The sequence below is a fragment of the Seriola dumerili genome, unplaced genomic scaffold (genome assembly GCF_002260705.1).
Source record: "Seriola dumerili isolate Sdu_G_001 unplaced genomic scaffold, Sdu_1.0 BDQW01000011.1, whole genome shotgun sequence".
Lineage (NCBI taxonomy): Eukaryota > Metazoa > Chordata > Actinopteri > Carangiformes > Carangidae > Seriola > Seriola dumerili.
This window is the reverse complement of record NW_019174266.1, coordinates 3,201,964-3,221,273: the sequence shown is the minus strand read 5'-3', so window position 1 is coordinate 3,221,273 and position 19,310 is coordinate 3,201,964. Positions and strand designations below refer to the sequence as shown.

Below are 19,310 nucleotides of genomic sequence, written 5' to 3'. Positions count from 1 at the left end.
GTCAACAATAGAAAAACCTTTAGCTGCTACAAATACAATATCTGGACATGCAACAATCTTTTAAGTTAATAAAATAAAAAGTAGCATTAACATTTGGAGAAAGGCTCGTTGCTGCAGGTTGTATTTACGTGTGTTGGTGATGTGTGATGTGAAGAATGAGGCAGTCGTCGCTGTCACATACAGCAGAGATTTATTTTCTTTGATTAAAAAGTCTTTGAAGTGAACACAGTACATAAAGTGACAATGATGGTGAAGGGGCCAAAGAACAGGCCGCCCTTCACAACAAGGCCACGAAAACAACATTAGAGCCGTTTTTTTAGCGCTCAATTTCCCTCCAACACATGCACGCACACACATGCACGCACACACAACTCCAGTCATCACATTACACCAGTTAAAACCCAAAATCTGTTTGGGGAAATTATGCTGCACTAAGATGCAAAAAAAAAGAAAAGAAAACCCCACAAGAATAGACACACACACACACACACACACACGCACACACACACACACACACACACACACACACACACACACACACGCACACTACATTTGCGTCTCATGGAAATTCTAATTCTCTGTTTGTTTTGAGTCTGCAGCTCAGCGTCACTGTGGAGTCGTTTTTTGGTTTCAATGGAGAGGCGGGTTGGCACATACAGGCAGAGCCTTGCACAGGACTACTTAATAATAATTATTATTATAGCAATAATAATAATAATAATGATGATAAAACGTTGAAAAATTATATGAAAAAATGGGAATATTGGTGTGTCTGCATTCAGGTCATCTTTCCACTGATTTTGCACCAAACGTTTGATGCAGTTTGAGATTGAAAGTCTTTGTTTTTGTTTGTTGTGATAACACAAACGTCATGGTGTCGGTTCAGGTTTTAAATCAGCAAACAAAGAAGCTCTGAATTAAAGGAAAGGATGTGACAGTAAGTTTTCAAACTGAGGTTTTTGAGCTGTGACAGAGTGTTAAAGTGTCAATCACAAAAAACATGATCAGACGTGTGAGCAGGTTTTAAACAAAGGGGTTTGTTGTAGAGGAAAACCTAAAAAGTCCTGGGCTGCAAATAACAGTTAATGTCCATCAGTTATAGTTAATTCAATTAATTCTTTTTCTCAATGAATCAATTTGTTGTTTAGTCTGGAAAATGTCAGAAATAAGTGAAAAAGGCTCATCACAGTTTCCCAGAGCCCGAAGTGATGTCGTCAAACAGTCTGCAACCTGAAGATGTTTCATCTAAAATAATACAAAACAGTAAATCCTCATATTTCAGAAGCTGAGATCTGAAAATGTTCTACCAGCTTCTGAAACTCAGTGAAAAAGTTAACGTGTTCCTTGAGTCTATTTTCAATATTCTGAGATAAGTCTCAGTCCACCACAGCAGCTGCTATAAGGAATTGAACCTTCATGATTTACTTTGTTAGCGCAGAAAAAACTACAGTTCCCATGAAAGAACTGAAAGTGCAGCGTCACTTGATCTCACCAACGTTCTCTTCTGTCGAGCTGTGACGAACATCTAGGGTTTATGGGAAATGGTGTTTGTTAAAGGCAGATTTAAAAAAAAAAAAAAAATACATATTGATATAAAAAAAAATCGTTCTCAACTAAAAATATGAAGCGAGTCACAGGACAAACACAGACCAAACACAGAGGACGGGTCCTTCAGTAATAATAAGGGTTGGGCTCCATTTTAGATCTGGTTTCCTGTCAGCAAAATATCAGGATTCATTAAAGCTCCGACCCTGATGAATCTTTAATTGAACCTTTTATCTCTCCTCACTGTGTTTTAACAACTACTGCATGTAAATTATCCCGGCCTTTCATTTTAAATGCAGAAACCCTGACAGTCAGCATCCAGTAAACTTCATTACACAGTCGCCGCTGTTCCCCTGCCAAATGGCTTGAAAGTGACTTTTAATGGGTCGTGCTTCAGTCACTGTTTCACACTTGTTTCGTCGTCTGACAACAGAAACAGAAAAACGCGTGAATGAGAACGGCTTTATTGGGAATTCAGCCGCGTTATATATATATAGCTGTATATGTGAGCACAGAGTGGAGCGGGGGAGAGAACAGGTAAAGGGCTGAAACTGGCTGAGACTAATGCAAATATGACACAGTGACGTCACAACTATGCTAATTAGGGTATTATGTCATCTAGTGAGATTTTTCCAGCAGGCTTTAGCTACTTTCCATTGAAATTAGTCTTAGATTTCTCTTGTTTTTAATTAGAAAATTGAAAATGCTGTGTGTTAAAATGTGCCTTGAGATAACTTCTGTTGTGAATTGGTGTCTGCACAGACAGACTTTCTCTCAGCTCTGACTGACTCCCAGCGACCGTGATTCTTTTCTGTAAACTCTTCTTCTGTACTTCGAGGCCAGTAACTGATATTTGACTAACGAGCGCACACACACAACACACGTGGACAAAAGGGGGTAAAGTCTGTCTGAGAGTAAACAACATGTCAAGTCAGCGACCTCTGACAAACCCCGCCCTGACAGGAATCACAGAGGTGACGCTTCACCTGATCCGACCATTGAAATGACTGAAAACACAGTAACACTCTGTCACTGCCTCTGCTGAGATGGAAACATTCACACACACACACACACACACACACACACACATTTAGCACAATGGTGGAAGTCACCCCAGGCAACAGGAGGAGGAGGAAGAGGAAGAGGAGGAGGAGCTTCATCCTCCTCAGCTCCTGATCAGTGTCAGAAACTCGTCGCGGGTTTTTGGATCTTCTCTAAAAACTCCCAACATGGTGCTGGTGACGGTTTTACTGTTCATCTTCTGAACGCCGCGCATCACCATGCACATGTGACTGTGGAGGAGAGAGAGAGAGAGAGAGAGAGAGAGTGTGAAACAAATGATGAGAAAGTGAAGGAAAAGAAGTGAAAAGACAGAAATGTAAAAGAAATTTAAGGAAAGGGAAGAAGAAAGAAACAAGAAAGGGGGGGTGAAGAAAAAGAGGAGATGTAAAAGAAAAGTGGAAGCAAATAAAAGGAGAGGAAATGACATAAATGAAAGTAAAAAAGGGTGAAAAGAGGATGAAAATAAAGTGATGGTAATGAAAGTAAGTGAAGTGGAAAGAAAAGAGGAAGTGAAGAGAAGGAGAATGGAAAATAGAAAGGAAATGAAGTGATACGATGGACGGAATAGAAATGAAGACTGAAGGAAAAGAGGAAGAAAATGAAAGCAAAATGAAAGTAAAGTGATTAAATGAAAGTAAAGAAAAAGGAGGCGAGGAGGGATGAAGGAAAGGAGGTGGAGGACAGAAATGAAGGAGAGGAAAAGAAAGATGGAAGGTATAAAGACTGAAGTGTGTATGAAAACAGATGTTTAGCTTAGTGGACTTCACGTACGTCGCCTCGATGACGACGCCGACCCCGGTGGGCTGCAGGGCCTCAGTGATCGCCACGGCGATCTGTTTGGTCAACCTCTCCTGAACTGTGGACACAGAGACACACGGACGTGAAACAGGTCCGACAGAACCAAGAGCAAGGAAAGAAAAAACACTGAAATCAACAACAAGACGTTTCCTCGGTACCTTGAAGTCGACGGCTGTAGATCTCAACAATCCTGAGGGAGAGAAGAGAGAAGACGTGATGACGCTCAGTGACGCAGGAAGTATTCACATCCTCTACTTCAGTAAAAGTACAAATACCACACAGTGAAAATACTCCTGCAAGTATGATCAGCAAAATGTACTTAAACTATAAAAATGAAAGTACTCAATGCAGAGGAATGACCCCTGTGAGTATTTATATATATATATACTGTATATAAGGAGAGAGAGAGAGTAAACATGTCGTATAATAGTGTAGCATTACATTAGAGTTACACATGCATTAATGAGTAAGGTAGCCTTTTATTTGTGTAAGACTGCACCTAATGATCATCTTTATTATGGATTTAATCTACTGATTATTTTCTTGTTTAATTAATTTAGTGTTTGTTTAATTAATTATTCATTAGTTTATGATTAAAACAGGAAAACTTTAGAGAAGCTGAATCCCTGAAACATTTTTATATAAAAAATATTTATTATTTATTATTATTTATTATTATTTTTAGTTATCTAGACAGTTTTTGATAACTGACTAATCAGCTTATTGATTAATTAATTGACTCTTCTTAGTTTAAAATTTTTACAGTGCATAAAGGTTTTTCACATGTTTCGTAGGTGAAATCTTAATCTGTAAAGTAAATACATCCATCCTTCTACTTTATACTTCTACTCTAGTACAGTAGAAATATATAGTATCAGTATACTCAAAGTAGAAGTACCTCAAATTCATACTTTTCAAATATGGTAAATCATTTTGTGTTTTCTGTATTTCAGCACCGCGCTGATGACAAAGGTGACTGACCTCCCTGACCTCTACTATTTTCTTAAAATGTCAGCTCATGTGACGTCTCATAAACTGAGGTCATTCATAAGGACGTTTCTCAGGAGCACGCCGGCCCAGATCCGAAGGCTGCAACATAAACGTAAAGCTGCTGCAGCGTCTGAACAGAAGGGAAACGGACAGATGTTCAGGAGTGACCTGGTCTTCACCTTCGACCCGTCGCTCTTCTGACTGAGCAAAACCGCTCCGGACGAATTCGACCCCATCCACCTTTAAGAAAATGTCGTGGGCGGCACGAGGAGTGAAACGTAACTGTACGTTCACAAGGGGAAGGCAGACAGTTGTTTTTTTACTGCTGTCGTCTTCAAATGGAAATTTAAAGACAATATATTAATGATTTATTCCATTACTCCAGATGTTGACTGGTTGATGGACACCTGTTAGCTCGATGGACACGATGCATTGTGGGATACTATGAGTCTACTATAAAGGGTATAATATTTCTCACTATGCATTCGTCAAAGGCCAAAGACCAAGGTCACAAAAGGTGACCTCACATAACACGATTTTAGATAGATAGATAGATAGATAGATAGATAGATAGATAGATAGATAGATAGATAGATAGATAGATAGATATATAAATAGATAGATAGATAGATAGATAGATAGATAGATAGATAGATAGATAGATAGATAAATAGATAGATAGATAGATAGATAGATAGATAGATAGATAGATAGATAGATAGATAGATAGACAAAGGATCTCCTTAACCTCTATATTTAGCCATAACTCATGAATTCATATTCATACACTGACTATGACACAATTTAACTCAAATGTCAGAATGATGAAGTGATGACATTTTATATCCAAAGGGTCAAAGGTCAACTTCACTGTGACATCATAATGTTCTGCAGAAACACCTCAGGGAGGGGAGATTGTGACCATATTTCCTGTGTATTTATTTATTTTTTGTTAATGGCCGTTTCCATACACTGAGACAGATGTGTTCACGCCTTGTCAACATCTGGCAAGAGGAAGTGGTTTGAACCATGAGATTTCAAAACGTTTTGATGCATTTACACTTGATTTACTCGATCCACTGAAGACACACGTGGTGACTTAAGCGTAAGTGTAACCGGGGAGTGATATGATGACATGTATGAAACTGGAGTTTAAAGATTTAAAGATCCTTTACAGCGCACAGTATTTCTCCGCTCGCTCTCAGTTTCGAGCAGAACAGAAACCAGATTTTAGAGGTTTTTAATCAGCGCCGTCCAGAAGCGGCAACGGGCTCCAATTCCCAGCAGCCCCAGAGGTTTGTTTTTGTCTTAATGATGTGAATGGTTCAGCCGGTCTCATCACAGTGTGTCACAGTGTGTGTGTCCAGTACTAAGTTAGTAAGGGGTGTTAGTGCGTTAAGCCTGAAGGTATTGGGGTCAGTGGGATCAGATTCTACACTAGTACACACACAAACACACGATTTAATAATCAGCTTAAACACACACTAGCCCTCTCTCTTTCTCTCTCTCTCTCTCTCTCTCACACACACACACACACACACACACACACACACACACACACACAGTCCATCATATTAGAGTAAATTTACTCACCTGGCCAGTTTACTGAGGCCCAGAACTCTCTTGTTGGGGAGGTAACCGATGTGAACCTGCACACAGACACAACATTAGTTAAACCTGTTGTCGCACAGACACCAGGGTTCACATCGTCACCTGTTCCAAATGCCCCCCAAAATAAATCTTGGGGGGGGGGGCTTCACCCACTGTGCACCTAAACTGGCACACCCTACCAGGAACTATTAGAGGCGGAGTCAGGGGACATTTTGAAACAACGACTGAAAACATACCTGTGTAATTTAGCTTTTAATTAGCTTTTTCATGTTTTTTATTTTTATTGATTTATTTATTTATTTCTGTTGTTGTCTGAAATGTTTTCCCTGTTTTAACTCCCTTTCTGTTTTATATTTTATATGTGAAGCCGCCTTCTGGTTTTATGCACCTGAGGTTTGGAACAAATCAGTCAAGCAACTTCTGTTGATAGTTATAAGAAACAGCTGAAAACCTATTTTTATGATCTTGCTTTAAATTAACTATACTTTGCTTTTACTTGACACATTTCTTATTCCTTTTTCACCTGTTCCCTGACTTTAGTCTTTAAGGCAGTGCGTCTCGGGAGAAGAGCGTCATAGATCACACACAAACACCAATATGAAGCGAAGACGTTCATGCACCTTTAAACTTTGTCAAACACCTGCCAATGATCACACTGATTATTGTTGCGAGCTGGAGGGAGGTGGATTAAAGTGGAGGCAGCATTTTACAGCTGCAGTTGGTGGAGGTGGAGCCAGGTTTATCTGCTCTCGTATAATCTATACGAGAGTTTCATATTTCATCATCAAAGCTTTTGAATGTAAAATCTTAAAGCTCCATATTTTACACTTCTCCCGTGTTTTATTTGAAGTGTTGATCCATAACAAGATATATTTGTGGTTTTAAGAATCAAAAATCATCTCAGTGTAGTTTTACATCTCCTCTCTCAGGCTTCTCTCTGGAGCTCTAGTAACAACAGGTCAGTGAGCCAATCAGAAGAGAGGAGGCTCTGAGCCTCTCTTCTGATTGGCTGACTGTTTTCTGAGTGATCCAATAAAAATATAGCAGATTTCAAGTAAAACACTCAGAGAAACCAAATTCTGCAAGGTTGGATGGTGGGTCCAGGTGGGCGGGGCTTGGGGCGTGGCTGAGAGCGGTGACTGCTTTGTTATGACATCACAAAGTTACAGAAGTCCTTACGGCTCATTTTAAGGCTGTGTGCATTTCTCTGTGGACTGAGCGCTTTGATACTTTCACAGTATTAATATAGAACCTAGACCTGCTTTAAAATCAAACAACACATGGACATCTACCTTTGTATAATATGGGAGCTTTAAACCATCAAGAAAATTTAACTATAAGTGTCGAATAAAAGTAGTGGAGTAAAAAGTACAATATTTCCCTGTGAATTCTTGTGAAGTGTAAGTGTAGAGTTATATAGTCATGTAGTCTAGTCCAAGGTTGAAGTCACAGTGTACAAACCTACTGACACACCACTACACAAAATACGAGATAATCGCTGAGGCAGAGTAAGTGACCACACACGTTTTAATACGACACAAACCAAAAAGACGCATGCAGAGCAGGTGGATGAGCAGCAGACGAGAGGAGGACGAGAGGCAGTCATCAGCTGGAGAATCACTGCTGTGGATGGCTGGAGGCTTTTATTCTCTTACACACACACACCACACCACACACACCCAACACACACCACACACACACACCCCCACCACACACATCCACACACACACACACACACACACACATGCACACACACACATATATGTACGTACGCTCCACTCAAATGTCAAATGCAATTTGTTGACAAGACGAGAGAAAGGGCAGCAGCAACGAGCGTGCAAATATCTCTCTTTCTTCCAATTCTTTCTTTTCCTCCGTCTCTGCTGCGGCGGCCTGATATATTGACATCAAACAGACCGATTGTGACAGCTGCTTCTTCACTTATCTGCCCGTGTAATTCACATTTACCGGCACATGCTGCGAGTGACGAAGAAGAAGAAGAAGAAGAAGAAGGAGAAGAAGAAGGAGAAGAAGGAGGGGAGAGCAACTTGTGTAAAATTTCATAGCACTGCAGCCACTTTTAGTTCATAGCTTTTGTTTCAAGGCTGTTTGGCTCACTGCTCTCATCAACCTTGTTTCCAGGCAACAAGGCAGAAACTCGCTGATGAGGAAGTTTTTCCTCAGGAGCCGGTGGAGACCAAATCAAAAGCTAAAAGGAGAGTGGTGGACACGATCACGACCGCACATGAATGTTGTTGTGTCTTTTAGACTTTAAGTCAGGGCTGTCAGCTGGTTGTTGGACTTCTGCCCTCTTGTGGCAAAAAAAATATAAGCTGATGCTTTATTTTGCAGCTCCTGTATTTTGGTCGTGGTACAAAAAACGGTTTTGGTCTCTACGGCTAATTTCCTCCGTCATGACAACTGTTTATATAACTCACCTGTTTACATTTTATTAAGGCTTAAAGTTGAGGGCGTGCCCGAAGTCTCTGCTCCACAGGCCCCACCTTTTTGCCCATTTTTGGATTAGCTGTGAGTTAGAGGCGGAGTCAAACACTGCCAAGATGGTGACGGCGGAGCAGCTCGCTCTGAGCTTCAAAACAGTTCTTCAGAAACCTCACGAAGGCTACGTCCATATTTATTTACAGTCTATTTAGCAGTAATTGGTCCAAGAAAGGCTGATACAAAGTTATTAGTAATCATAAGTTGCTACAGTCATTAACTACCTGCTTGTTATGTTGACGTTTTAGCAGGTAAGTGAAAAATAGTTCATAAACTGACGTCAGTATCCATCAGAGTCATACTGAGTCGCTTTATTTTCACAGGTGCTGCTTGTGGAAATAAGTTAATAATATGTTTCTACGTACAACTGCTGAAATTTCACAGCATGTGAGCGTGTTTTTATTTGTTGATCATCATCAATTTGAAACACAGAAACTGAGGAATTGGTTCAAGCAGTTTGTAACATAAACATCAGTTAAATTAATATTTAAACAAAGGTCTAAGGATGGACTCACACTCTCACTGCCTTTCTTCCAAGTGTATCAAACCAAAGCGACTTCCTCCTCATGACTCGTCGCCCTTTGGTTTGGACTTGAGACTGAACTGAACCCGTGAATGAGATGTTTCAACAGGGAAGACGTGACGCTGAATATGAAACCGAATGACAGATGTGTTTTGAAATGTATTTTCTCTTCATGATACGACACCCTGCAATAAACTGCTCTCAAAACAGTTTATCAAGCAGCCGGTGGCTACCTGCGGAGAGGAGGGGGAGGAGAGGGAGGAAGAGGAGGAGGAGGAGGTCTCTCTCTGCGTGGTGAGTCACTGAGAAACACAACACACAGATAGACAGACAGATGAGAGAGGCTGGTAAGAGGCAACGTGAGGGGAGGGAGGAGGTTCATGAGTATGAATAGCCACCTGATGGACACCACACACACACACACACACACACACACACACACACACTAACACAGGAGGTGTTGTAAGTGTTTGTGTGATTCACTGCTGTCATCAGAGCCCATTTACACCGATGGAAAAGAATCAGCTGCCAGGCCCGATTGTCTTAAACGACATGCACCTGCAGGCGAAGATGGAGGGATAAAGGGAAGCAGAGAGAGAAAAGGCAGAAATAGGGAAGAGGCCAATCAGGCTTTAGTGGAGAGTAATGATGTCAAAGCAGCAGCAGCAGGAGGAGGAGGAGGAGGAGGAGGCCAAAGCAAACGCAGGATAAACAGATCTCAGCTAATCTGATTGTTTCTCATGTTCTCTGTCTCTGTTGTTCAGACCCGCGGCCTCCAGATAAACGACACAGAGACAGATACACATCTCTTACCATGTTTTTACCATTTCTTGGATTCAATTATGAACATCTGCAGCTTCCTCTGCAGCTCGGGACGAACCTGAAGACAAGATGAAATCCACAAAGACCGCGCCAAGATGGTTTCCACCAACTTACACAGACTTTTTAGTCTGACTTAGAACGGAGACGAAAATTGTCTTTGTTTAACCAAAACCATAAGAGCCGCACGAGAACAGGTGACATGTAAAACGAGTCACATTCAGAACAGATGTGGCAACAAGATATCACTGAAACTAGAGTTTAGAGAAGCGTATGTCACGGTACACAAGATGAAACACGGAAACACATAAAATAAATAGACGACCCGCGAGAACGCCAACTGTCCGGTACCAAAACAAACATGGACACCAACCAGTGGCTTGTACTGTACCTTTCACCTGAGGTAGCTGTCTGTGTGTGTGTGCGTGTGTGTGTGTGCGCGTGCTTCTCTCACCCTGCCGAAGATGGGCACCAAGTGATGTTCACACATGGAGAACATGTCGATGTCTTTGACGATCACCATCTCGTCGTGGTCTTCGTCGAAGATGGCGTCGTTCAGCACGTCTGCGGGGAAAAAAAACGGAGGTAAAATGAAATTTAAAAAAGAAGAAAAACACGGGAACAAGCTTTTTTAATCTTATATTTCTTTATTTACATACTTGGCTACCACCATAACTCTCTCATGTAATCTTTAAATACTACATTAATTTATTTATTTCATCTACCCAGAATTAGCTTTTGTATGAATTTATTGATTAATTATGAATGAATGAATCCAGTTTGGCTCATGCAATTTTAAATAGATTACTTAAAATACCTAAAAATATTTGTTTATGTTCTGTATTTTGTTGTTTTATGTCCTTTTCCAGAGGATTTTTTCATGTGTATAAAAACCATGCTGCATCACTTCCTCTACCCTGGAGGACAGACGGACGGAGACGGACTCCACCCACACAGCCGTGTCACAGGTTCACCGCGGCCGAGTCTCTTTATCGTGGACTCCTCCGGTGTTTCTCTCCAGCAAACACCGACGTCTAATTATAGCTCTGCTCCCATACGCTCCTTCCTGTTGTTGCTTTATTGCATTTTTCGGTTGCCAGGGGTTCAATAAACTGCTTTATCTGTTTGTGACGACGCAGACGCCTCTCGCTCTCACCGCGGCACTTTTTAATTTCCTGACTCGCTATCTGTTAGAGGAGGGAGGAGGGAACGATGGAGGGGAGGGGGGGGGGCGAGGTCACCGGAACAACAGAGAACAGGCTGACTTGTTGCTTCAGTCTCTGCTGTTTATTGTATGAAAGTGTGTGTGTGTGTGTGTGTGTGTAGACAAGGCAGCAGGTAGTTTGTGTTTGAAGCAGGTTGGGAAAAACATTCAGACGCTCTTTAAGTCTCTTTTTTTATTTGTCTGACTGTGACGCAGTTTGAACAACAAAGCCGTGGCGTCTTTCATCGTGATGATTTTTATTCTTGTTCATATTTTCTGCAGAAACCATCATGTCTGAATTGGTTTTTGACGATATTCAGGGTTAACACGGATCAATATTCATTCATTCACTGTAACTGTGGCTGTGACACAACCAGGAAACAACAGCGTTACCCTGGTAAACAATAAATGTCGGCTCTCATCCAACACGTCGTTGTTGTGACAAACTTTAGAAGTGGTTTTTGAAAGGAACGATCCTCTTTACTTCATTTGACACATTTCAAGTTGTAACATAAACCTGCAGTAAATGCACAATTAGCCTAATTCTGTGATGTCACCCACAGACTCAAAGACTGGAGAAGCAACAGGGTGAAACTCTGAACACGTCCTGGTGCCTCCCACTGATGGTCGGAGATGCAGAGGGGAAACAGTGAGCACGATACGAAGCGGATGAGAAAGATCTGTGTAAATCTGCTCTGACATGTCGGAGCAACAACGTACGACACGAGGATTTTATTCCTTCAGGACACAGAAGCACAGAGATGCTTTTTCAGTCCAAGAGACATCATCCATGCTAGCAGCGCTTTGAGCTACACGCATGCTAACATGTTTACAGCGACAATGCTAAAAATGTATCAAACAGAGGAAAATCAAATACACCAGAGTCAGCAGGATTCATCCTCTGGGGACCATGAATGTCTGAACAAAACTTCATGACAATCCATCCAATAGGAGTTCAGATATTTCAGTCTGGAGCAAAGCAGTGGACAGACAGACACTGCCAATACCAGAGGCCAATAGCAGTGCCACCAATACGGCTGTTGGCGGCTCTGAAGTCATATATTTTCTAACTCTGCACGTCTACTAGAAGTCAGTTTGTTGGATCTTCACCACAGCTTCTGGACACACTTTGGTTTTAAACCTTATAAACCCACGAACAAGAAAAATGGATCCTGGACACAGTTTGCCTTCAGGTCGATACTATAATAAAGTGGTAATCCTGTTGTGAAAGTTTTGTAATCAAGAACAAAGTTTAAGTGAAAGAGAAACTCTGCTGCTGAAAACCTCAGAGGAAAACTGAAAATAAGTGATATAAATAATACTCTTATAAATAAGGATCATTTGAACCGTAGATGTTCTTGCTTGTTTCGACAAATTAACTATTAGCAGTTCCTGTTTGCAGCGAGCTCATAGCTGTACAGACAACTATCACTGGATTATTTTAACACTAAAGAAAAATGTGATGATTCTCAGTTCTGCAGCTATAAAGAGCATCTTTTATCTATGATTTATGGAGGCATATTCATGATGGACTTCAGAGATAATGATGTCCTCGTTAAGGTTGGGTCACGCTGGATATAAAAATATGCGTCAGTTACACGGCATTAAAACCCTGAACCTGATCGTCTGACTGCTCGTCCTGTGGGACAACAAACTGTGGGTCCTCTGTTGTAGCAATGTTTCCTACACACACACACACACACACACACCCCCTGAAGGAAAATAACATTAAATCAACCTTAAGTAAATAAAGGGCAGCAGGTGAGAACGGTCGGCTTGGATGCCCTGGGTGTCAGATAATGACAGTGTTACTCATCATCAGCTCTACGTTCAATAGTGCTGCCTCTTCTTTGTGTGTGTGTCTGTGAGAGTGAGTGAATGAATGAATAACACACACACACACACACACACACACACACACACACACAGTGAAGAGGCCACATGTTGACATGTTCTGAATGAAGCAGGAAACAATGCAGTGAATGACTACATGAACAAGGTTATTCATTTATTATTCAGACAGCCAGATATGTGTGTGTGTGTGTGTGTGTGTGTGTGTGGTTAGGGTTAGTCTTAACCCGGGGCATGTAATCATGAGTCAGCCCTGTACGTCCCTGTCTTAAAATACACACAACTTGTGTTTGAGCGACATTTATAACGCACAGTTTATTTCCCGCTTTCGCATCCTATAATATTCAGTCTTCGTGATGTTTTCACATCTGCTGAGTCTCAGGAAATTGTGTTTCTATTAATGCAAAAGGACGTTTATTGACTTGAATCTGACGACTCCCTGACGCTCTGCGCTGCCTTTTGGTTGGAGGCTACAAAAAAAAAAATTTTTATGTTGTTGTTGTTGCCGGGCAACCACACAGTCATCTGGCAATCAGCTGTCAGGCCTTCAAACAGGTGTTGGGTATTGTTGTAGGTAATGTCACGTTAGTGGAGTTGTTACAAATGACTGTGATGATACGTTTTTATGTTAAAAGTCTAATTACAACTTACAACTTTTTCTCTTCTGTCGTCGTTTCTGTCAGTAATGATGAAGCTGCACGCATCGAGTCGGCTGCTGAGAGGAGGTCAGTCAGGTTTTAAACAAACCTCCAGCTCAGACAAATTTATTTGGAGGAAAAAATTATTACTCGTTATGATCAACTAATTGTTTTGTCTATAAAATATCAAAAAGTGGTAAAAAAAAAACATCCAAGCTGACATCTTGTCTTCCGAAATCAAATATATTCAGTCAAAAATATCCAGTTTATAAATCCTCACATCTGAGAAGCTGAATTTACAGAATATTTTGTAGTTTTTGTTTAAAAATGAGTAAAATGATTGATCGTTTTTAACATTGTTTAAACACTTTTCTTTTTTTGGTCACGTGACTAATCAGGTAATCAATCCAGCTGTAAAGGCTAATACAATACCAGCCTGCTAATACTCATCACAGGGACGCTGTAGTTGTTGAGAGAGTTTAATCTGAGCAAAGTGGAGGATTAAAGAAATGAAAGAAACTCTCTTGCTTCAGTCCTCAGAGTGGAGAGTACTGCGGTGAAGTACACACAGTTAACTTAAGGCAAGTGTAGAGTGTATGACTGTACTCAACCTCAGGAGAGAAGTCGGCTACAGGTCCTGCTGTGAGAAACATCTGATGAAGAAATTCAGAACTTATTTGGACTCATTTTGGAAACTACGGCTCAGATGTGAGGTTACATGTGTTGAACACAGATTTAAAGAGAAACAAGTGCTACTGAGAGTCATTCTAATCAACCACTTAATAATATAATACACAAAATCAAATATTCGTTGAAGTAAATTTTCAAATAAACATGATAAAAATTTTGTGGTTCCAGCTTCTCAAAAGCAAAAAGATTTGCAGCCGTTTTCTATGAAAGTAATGTCGATACATCAACTTGCATTGAAATTGTGACCTTTTATAGATAATTCACAAACTTATTGATAGTGAAAATCTTGTCTTTGTTGCATCCCTAATTCAGACGATTATCTTTATTAATTAGAGGCTCAAACTAAACTGAGTGACTTTCTCGTTTCTTTAGTTGGCCTCATGTAACAGCTCAGGATTCCTGTTTAATCTCTGCAGAACTTTTCCTCTTTACTGTTTTGTTGGTCATGTGCTCGACAACAAGAGGATTTCAGGCTCATGTTGTGATGAAAGCTGAACCTGTGACCTGCACACACACACACACACACACACACACACACACACACTGATCAAACAGTGCGTCACTTCTCTCAAAAAGCTACAACTCTCCAGACTTCCAGCTTCAGTCCGAAACCTACATGTTTTTCTGCTTTCCAACAAGTCAAAGGGGGAGGCTCCTGCAGCAGCCAATCAGCAGACAGACAGAGCTCCGCCGCTGCCTAAAGAACAACACACACATACACCATCCCTATCTGTATCATCCACTGTTGTCCACCCTCTGCTGTTCAGAGGAGCTTCTGTAGATGAAAGCTTGCTGCGGCCAACACGTTCAAAAAACACGATCCACCATCTTTGCACCGGGTGCCCCCTCATTCTTCCCTCGCTCCACTGCATTCCTTCCTTTAACATTACAGCTTCATAACACACATAACACCCCCCCCCCCTCACCTAAACAACAGCCAAACTACCTCCAGATGGAGTCAGAGGCGAGGGGGCAGATCCCCCAACTCCAGCCACTCCCAGCGAGCCACAGCGTGGAGAAGCCGGCCCGTGTGGACCTGACTCTGCGAATCACCCCGCATCCAGATGCCTTTTTACTCCCTCTCATTGCACGTGATTCAGCAAATCCTCTCTGGGAGCGACTCCGGAGCAACAGGCCGGCCGGTTTGTCCGGATCAAACATGAGGCCTGGGACTGGCGGAGATATAAATCTTACAGACAGATCTGCAGCTTTTGAAGAGTCGAGGAGCTGCTTTTGTCGCCCGCGGGGTCTCATAACAACACAGCTCTGACTGGCCGTATCAATCTCAATTTCATTTCTTTGACTTTCCCCTTTAAAAACCCTGCTCTGCAAACAAAACAGTGCAACACACGAGAACAGAAGCAGAGCAGGAGACGCACAATGACACTGATGAAAAGCATATTTTTTAAGTTTTTGGAGCAGATGGCAGTGGTTTGTCCAGAGAGCTGGTTTCACTGTGGGCCGTCTGATCAGAACAACATGTTAACCCCTTCATTTCTGCTGCGTCACTTTGCAGTTAAGTTTGTTGTTAAAGGATCCCAAAGTTTCCAAATATGAGAGACATTTCCATCTGTATTTTGACGAGAATTGAGAAAAGACAAGGGCTGCAACTAATGATTAATCTGGAGATCACTTCTTTGATGAGTCAGTTAGTACAAAATGTGACTCGTTTTGTCCAAAACTGAAAAAATAATGAGTTTCCAACACAACCACAAAACTAAGTGACTTAATCAATTGATCCAATCATCCAAATTCTTCAGATCCACTCACTGATTCATCGTTCCAGCTCCACACAGGAAAACTAGAATATTTACATTTGATGAAACAGTGGAGCGATGAAAGACAGAAGATGTTGGGTTTGAATATCTCCTTCATTTGTGATGTAACTGACGGACTGCAGAGAAAATATCACGTCTCTGTAAGAGCTGATGAACCTGAAGTGGAAATGTAGAAGGTTTAATGTGTAAAATCCACTCAGATGTTCATGTGCAATGATTTTAATTTGAAAGGAAATATTTCAAAATAAAAGGTCTGTTTTGCAACATCTGTTTTGCACTTTGTGTTTGTTTTACTCATGTCTGTTTTAAACAGGATTATGGCTCCAACTAAAAACAACAGGTCACTTCAAATGTGGTGGTGGAAAGTAACTAAGTACATTTACTCAAATACTGTACTTGAGTACTTCAGTGTAACGTCACTTTATACTTCTACTCCACCACATGTTGGAGTAAACGACTGAACGTTTTCTCCACAGCACTCTGCAGATTAAGATCTTTAAAACCCGTAAATGATAAAGTGAATTAAACAACATCGTTAAATTAGATCTGACGTTAAAGCATCCATTATAATAATTCAGTTTTGCAACATATTACACCGCCAGGGGCTTTTCCGTCTGCACACGAGTACATTTACTTTTGACATTTTATGTACATTTGACTGGCAGTACTTTTCTCACTCAATAAAAAGGTTGAATTCAAGACTTTTACTGGTGAAGGAGAATTTTTCCACTAATTTTACTTCAGTAAACAGCTGGAATATTTCTCCCAGAGCTGAAATATAATAATATAATAAATAAATAATATACAGAAGCTTCAGTTTTTCAGTTTCCTGTGTCAATTTAAAGAGGATAATAGTTCAGCCTCTGGTTGAGCACGTGTGTCTCACCCAGGTCGTTATTTACTTTTTTTTATTAAACTGTGAGACGTGTCATGATCATCAGTGAGCAGCAGGAAAACCCAGAACTCCTGTTTGATCATTTAATTAATGAATCAGTTTAAATCAACCCTCTGACAGTGATGGTTTTTTTTTTTTTACATTTTTACTTAATTAAAAGTAACAAAACTAAAATATAAAAACTTAAAGTAAAAATACAAAGCCAAAGTTCTGCATTCAAAATCTTACATAAGTAAAAATACCTAAGCAAACATGCACCATGCAGAATGGCATCTCAATTTTAAATGTTTGTGTACTATAGTATTGTCTGATTATTACTGATCGATTACTGAATAAGCAGCATTTACATGTTGCAGATGGTGAAGATGGAGCTAATCTAACTGTTTGATAGGTTGTTGAGTGATAATATTTTGTATGTTATAAGCTTATCACTTGTTTCACTATGTAAACTTTTAATGTGCAGAGTAATGGAAGCTGCCAGATGAATGTAATAGAATCATGAATAATATTATGAACTGAAATGCAGTGAAATGTAACTATAAAGTCCCTATAAGATGAGTAGCTGTAAACTGAAGCACTTGAGTGCATAGCTTTGGTCCATCCCACCGCTGACCTCTGATCAGCAGGTCCAGAGTCTGATCTGCTCTCACAAAGTAAAAAAAAAAAAAGCAGGATCAGCTGTTTTCTGAGGGTCCAGTGAGTTTTGGAGGAGTTCACTCTCCTCTGTCAGACCTGCCACCTGTTGAACACCGGACAAATCCCAGCCGCCTCTGAGCGGCTTTGAGGATTTACAAACTCACCTATAATTTTCTCCTGGTAGCCCTTGGTGAAGAACTGCATGGCGGTGGCGGCCCTCCAGGGGGTTTTGAGGAGCCCCTGCCTCTGCGGGTCTTCCCCGAGCCCCCGCAGGATGGTGGTGTAGGCGGCGGCCAGGGCCGGCAGGCTCATCTCGTTGTCCTCCACGCTCCTGGTGCGCTCGTCCTTCCAGCTCTCCATCACCGAGGTGGCGGGTCGGTGCGAGCCGGACTCCGCGCCCGGAGCCTGGGGAGCGCCGGTGCGCCCGGTGCCGCCGGCTGGCCGCTTCACCATCCCGTCAAAGAGTCCGTTGAGCACGGAGCCGCTGTCCCCGGTGTCTTTCTTCTCTCCTGAGCCGTACGGAGTCTGTTTGGACTGATCCATCACTTCTTCTTCTCAGCTGAGCACTTGTTGGATCAGGTTCTCTGGAGGCTCACTGGCGCTTCTTGTTGCTCCTCTCGCAGCCTCAGCATCCTCGGGCTTTATAAGAGCGGGATAATCCAGGGAGAGCTCCTATTGGCTGTCCGGCTCCAGAGGGAGGGCTCACCTCCCCTTTGACTCACACATGGACCGTGAAGATGAAGATGAAGATCTGGAGGGAATCCCAACCACCGCGCCCTCTCAGTCAGTATCCTGTTGGCAGATACGCTCTCCCATCAGCAGTAAACTGTGAGAATAAAAACTGTAAAATGAAGCTCACTAAACTTTATGAGAGAATAACAACCTCCCTGCTCCACAGCGCGTGTTGGGCAAGATAATATCTGAATATCATCATCAATGAGGAACTCGTTTCATTTCTTAACCTCATATTATTCTTCACTCACGCTGTTTTTTGAGTTTTTATTTTTTAGAGCTGAATCAAATGTCTTACTTTTGCTTTAGATAAAGTGTGGACCTTTCACTGTTATTATCATCATTAGTTTTGCTGTTGTTTGTATTTTTGTTATTTTCTCGTTTCCTTTTTTTTTTTCTCTGATTTTAATTTACATTGTAATTTCACTTCAGTAAAGAGCTGGAATATTTCTCCCAGGGCTGAAATATAATAATATAATAAATAAATAATATACAGAAGCTTCAGTTTTTCAGTTTCCTGTGTCAATTTAAAGAGGATAATTGTTCAGCCTCTGGTTGAGCACGTGTGTCTCACCCAGGTCGTTATTTACTTTTTTTTTATTAAACTGTGAGACGTGTCATGATCACAAGTGAACAGCGGGAAAACCCAGAACTCCTGTTTGATCAGTTAATTAAACAGTTTAAATCAACCCTCTGACAGTGATGGTTTTTTATTTTTTTACATTTGAGTAAAAGTAACAAAACTAAAATATAAAAACTTAAAGTAAGAATACAAACCCAATTAGCCAAAGCTGATAAATAGAAATTAAATGGTATTTTTTTTTCCACTTTTGTGTCTGTACTTTGTGATTTGAACTAAACAGCAAACGTGAGCGTGGGCCAACATTTTACTTTAGACAAATACTAAGTTTAATGCTCGTCTCATGTTGATATATTTGCCAATCCATTTTGAATAAACTTTACTGGAATTGTCAGTGAACAAATAAGAGCAGGGTTGAAAGCTTATGTTCAGTGTGAGCAGCAAAGTTCTGGTTCTGGT

At 41.0% G+C, this 19,310-nt stretch overlaps 1 protein-coding gene across 1 annotated transcript; it reads right to left on the bottom strand.

Annotated features, from left to right (window-relative positions):
• Positions 1-2,612: 2,612 nt before the first annotated feature.
• On the bottom strand, positions 2,613-18,326 carry gch1 (GTP cyclohydrolase 1). The gene is made up of 6 exons (XM_022748272.1): positions 17,704-18,326; positions 10,302-10,411; positions 5,989-6,044; positions 3,564-3,595; positions 3,379-3,463; positions 2,613-2,837 (listed from the first exon to the last, which is right to left on the bottom strand). Exons 1-6 carry the CDS (start codon positions 18,080-18,082, stop codon positions 2,711-2,713), a joined length of 789 nt encoding a protein of 262 aa, XP_022603993.1. The 5' UTR covers positions 18,083-18,326; the 3' UTR covers positions 2,613-2,710.
• Between the last annotated feature and the right edge of the window lie 984 nt (positions 18,327-19,310).

Coding starts and splice junctions, on each gene's coding strand:
- gch1 (XM_022748272.1), bottom strand. CDS start 18,082: ATGGATCAGTCCAAACAGACTCCGTACGGCTCAGGAGAGAAGAAAGAC. Junction 10,412..17,703: donor CTACCAGGAGAAAATTATAG/GTGAGTTTGTAA, acceptor TTTTCCCCGCAG/ACGTGCTGAACGACGCCATC. Junction 3,464..3,563: donor CTACAGCCGTCGACTTCAAG/GTACCGAGGAAA, acceptor CTGTGTCCACAG/TTCAGGAGAGGTTGACCAAA.